This window comes from Trachymyrmex septentrionalis, unplaced genomic scaffold, assembly GCF_001594115.1.
Source record: "Trachymyrmex septentrionalis isolate Tsep2-gDNA-1 unplaced genomic scaffold, Tsep1.0 scaffold101, whole genome shotgun sequence".
NCBI lineage: Eukaryota > Metazoa > Arthropoda > Insecta > Hymenoptera > Formicidae > Trachymyrmex > Trachymyrmex septentrionalis.
The window spans coordinates 1,464,511-1,467,849 of NW_017304136.1; the positions used below are offsets into that span (position 1 = coordinate 1,464,511).

The window sequence follows — 3,339 nt, forward strand, 5'->3', positions numbered from 1 at the left end:
CAATGAAAAATTACTAGGCATCGGCTGATATGAGGAGTGTGTGCAATCAGGATCCTCCCATGAATTTGTATATATAATATAATATATTATATTATATATACAAATTCATGGGAGGATCCTGATTGCACACACTCCTCATATCAGCCGATGCCTAGTAATTTTTCATTGCTTTACCAATGAGAATATTTTATTTTTAAATTTGCCAATTAGCGACGCATATGTGCAACATGCAATGTGTGCAATCGGAACCTTCCTCAAATTCACATAGAATTATTTAAAGGTTTAAAAATCTTAAAACAGCTCTTTAAAACAATTTCAACCGTTATGGCCTTTATTCCCTATTGGTTATTTTTATTTTTTAAAAGATTAAGGAACCTATTCTGTAACTCTTAACATGTAATTGTAACGTTTATAGTCGTTAAGTTAAGCCGATTTATGTAAGACACAGAACGCGAGTCACAGGTTGTAAGCTTGTTGCGTCAGCCAATTTCAAAGTGTTACTTTTAAAATTGACGCGTCGGATTGACTGACGCAACAAGTTTGCGACTCGCGTTCTGCACCTCATATAGATCGGACTTTACAGAATAGGTCCTTAAAATTCTTATGAAGAAGAGGTAATTAATCAAATCCATGTGATTTATATAAGTTCTTTCTAAATTTTTAACCAAAAAAATTTTATTAAATTATATTTTATTTATTTTTTACTAGGTGTATAAATCTCAACGTTTTCGTGCTGGTAAAGGTAAAATGCGTAATCGCCGACGCATTCAGCGGCGTGGACCTCTAATTGTATATGGTCAAGATCAGGTAAGCAATTTTCTTTTGAAGTTTTTTCTCTATTGTCTGACAATTCAATCTGTAAACAAAATTCGAATTAAAATAAATTTTATTCACATTTATATGCAAACTTAATTATTAAGCCTAGGAAATATAAAAAATTGCTATATAAATCACATTATAATTTTTAGGGTATCCGTAAAGCATTCCGTAATATCCCAGGCGTTTCTCTGATGAACATCAACAAGATGAATCTGTTGAAGTTGGCACCTGGCGGTCACGTCGGACGCTTTGTAATCTGGACGAAATCCGCTTTTGAGCAATTGGATGCCCTTTATGGAACCTGGCGTAAAGAATCACAGCTTAAGAAAGGATATAACTTACCATTTCCTAAAATGGCCAACACGGATCTATCCAGACTTCTAAAGTCTGAGGAAATTCGCAAAGTCTTGAGAGCTCCTAGGTAATTATAGACGAAGAAAAAAAGATCTTTTATATATATATAGATCGGCAATTAAATTCGTAAATATACTTTTTTTTTTTTTTTTTTTTTCATTTGAGCGCACTGAAATGCTATTTCGAGAAGCCCATTCTATCTATCATTCATGATAAATAATGTGACTAATATGTTTTATTAAATGCAATTATAGAAAGAAGGTGGTGCGTAGAGTAAAGAAACTGAACCCGTTGACCAACACACGGGCTATGCTGCGTCTCAATCCGTATGCTGCAGTTCTGAAACGTGCTGCCATTCTGACTGCGCAAAAACGTCAGCGTGAAAAGGATTTGATTCTCGCTGAAAAACGAGGCGTATGTACTATAATTAACTGTGATTTTTTATTATATATATTTTAGACTTATATAGTAGTATAGAAGGAGAATTGCGCAAAAAGTATACAGTTTGTATTCAAAATTTTGAATTACTTATCGATCAATTTATGGATATTACAGATAAAATTGTCAAAGAAACCGTCGACGACGAAGACCATCGCACTTTTGAAAAGAAGGAAAGAGCAACTGGCTAAATACAAGACAACCGTGAAAAAGACCTCGAAAGCTAAAGTTGACAAAGATACTACGAAAACCGCTGCGCCTACCAAGCAGCCAACTAAAAAGTAAACAACAAGCGTTGGCAACATCAACACTGTTGTAACTCATAATTTTATCATTGTCTTCAAATAAAAGGCGAAAAATTATAACTAATTGTCTTCATAAACATTTTAATCTTTCTTAATTCTACCTAATTCTCTCTAATCTTCTTTAATCTTCCTAATTCTCTCTAAGAAATCTATGCTTAACTATAAGTCCATTTATTATAAGACGCATTTAATATACATCACCATCTACATTTAGAACAATATTAAAAATTTAATTAATTTAAATTTATTTGAAGTAGATTTCATTTTGTGTCAATTTTCTATTTATTTAATTTAGAATTTTAAAAATTAAATAAGTAGAAAAAATGCTAAATACGGTCAATTAGATATTGATATCTAATAATATTTCTATATGACTTTGTGCAATACATTTTCTAAATCTTCATACAGTTCAATTATAACATTTTATTTTGCATTATATGAGTTGTAATTTATTTGAGGTTTTCGGTGATAATTTTTGACGCGCGTATTTTTGGAAATATATTTTTAAAGGTTGCATTTATTTAAGCAAAATCAAATATTTTTTCCGACGTGCATTTTTAAAAACTATTACATGTGATGTGATAGATTAAATTTCACACCTTATGTCGGGCTAACAAAAGGCAAAAATCAATCGATGTGTATCACTGAGCGCGATTAATGAAATAAGGCTATTATTTCATTTGTGTGTTTTTGTCGGACGACAAATTTTTCAATCACTTGTTGATTGCTTATAGTAAGTTCCTATAATCCACAGAGTCAACCGAGTAAAAAGGAAACCAAACTCAAGCGATCGGTGCCGAAAAAAATGGACTTGAAACGATGTCGGAAAAGCGCTGTAATAGAAGAATAGAGTTGCGGATGTGGTAGTGAATCTGTGAATTAGTATGAGCAACTCTTTCATGGTGTAGTAGTACAAAAAAGCACGAATGCGAAATCGGACTCAATGATGGAATTGTGCTGTTTCCGACCGGCACTCGACAATGGCGTATTTCCACTCTTGTGTCGTGATTCTTATTAAAGGAACTCTATGGAAGAACAAATTCTAGCGCTCCTATCGGAGAAAACTGTAAACTTAGAGGATTTGATAAATATTCTTTCTCCCATTTTCCTGTAATTCTGTAAAGTTATGTATTTTCATACGTAGAATACATAAAAAAATAAAAATTGTCGTTCAAGTCTCGTTTTTATTCTTTTTAATTTCAAAATTTTTTGATGTCGGTAAGTTAAAGAACGATAATTTAATGAGCATAAATGTATATATTTTTTAATAAATATTGATGCATTTATTACTTAATCAAATAAAATTAAATTTTATACATATAATACATTTTATAATATATATATTAAAACATTTTATAATATAATATTAAATTAGAATTTCTATATTAAAAATAAAACGTGCATATATATATATATATATATA

The 3,339-nt window shown here is 30.9% G+C and overlaps 1 protein-coding gene across 1 annotated transcript in view; it reads left to right on the plus strand.

The window, feature by feature from the left end:
* The window catches only part of LOC108755215 (60S ribosomal protein L4), a 16,857-nt gene extending 14,877 nt beyond the window's left edge, over window positions 1-1,980 (plus strand). The window contains exons 5-8 of the mRNA XM_018498141.1: window positions 709-807; window positions 969-1,240; window positions 1,428-1,587; window positions 1,729-1,980. Of these exons, the coding sequence (XP_018353643.1) occupies window positions 709-807; window positions 969-1,240; window positions 1,428-1,587; window positions 1,729-1,896 (699 nt within the window). The 3' untranslated portion in view covers window positions 1,897-1,980. The remainder of the gene's footprint in view (window positions 1-708; window positions 808-968; window positions 1,241-1,427; window positions 1,588-1,728) is intronic.
* The last annotated feature ends 1,359 nt before the right edge of the window (window positions 1,981-3,339 follow it).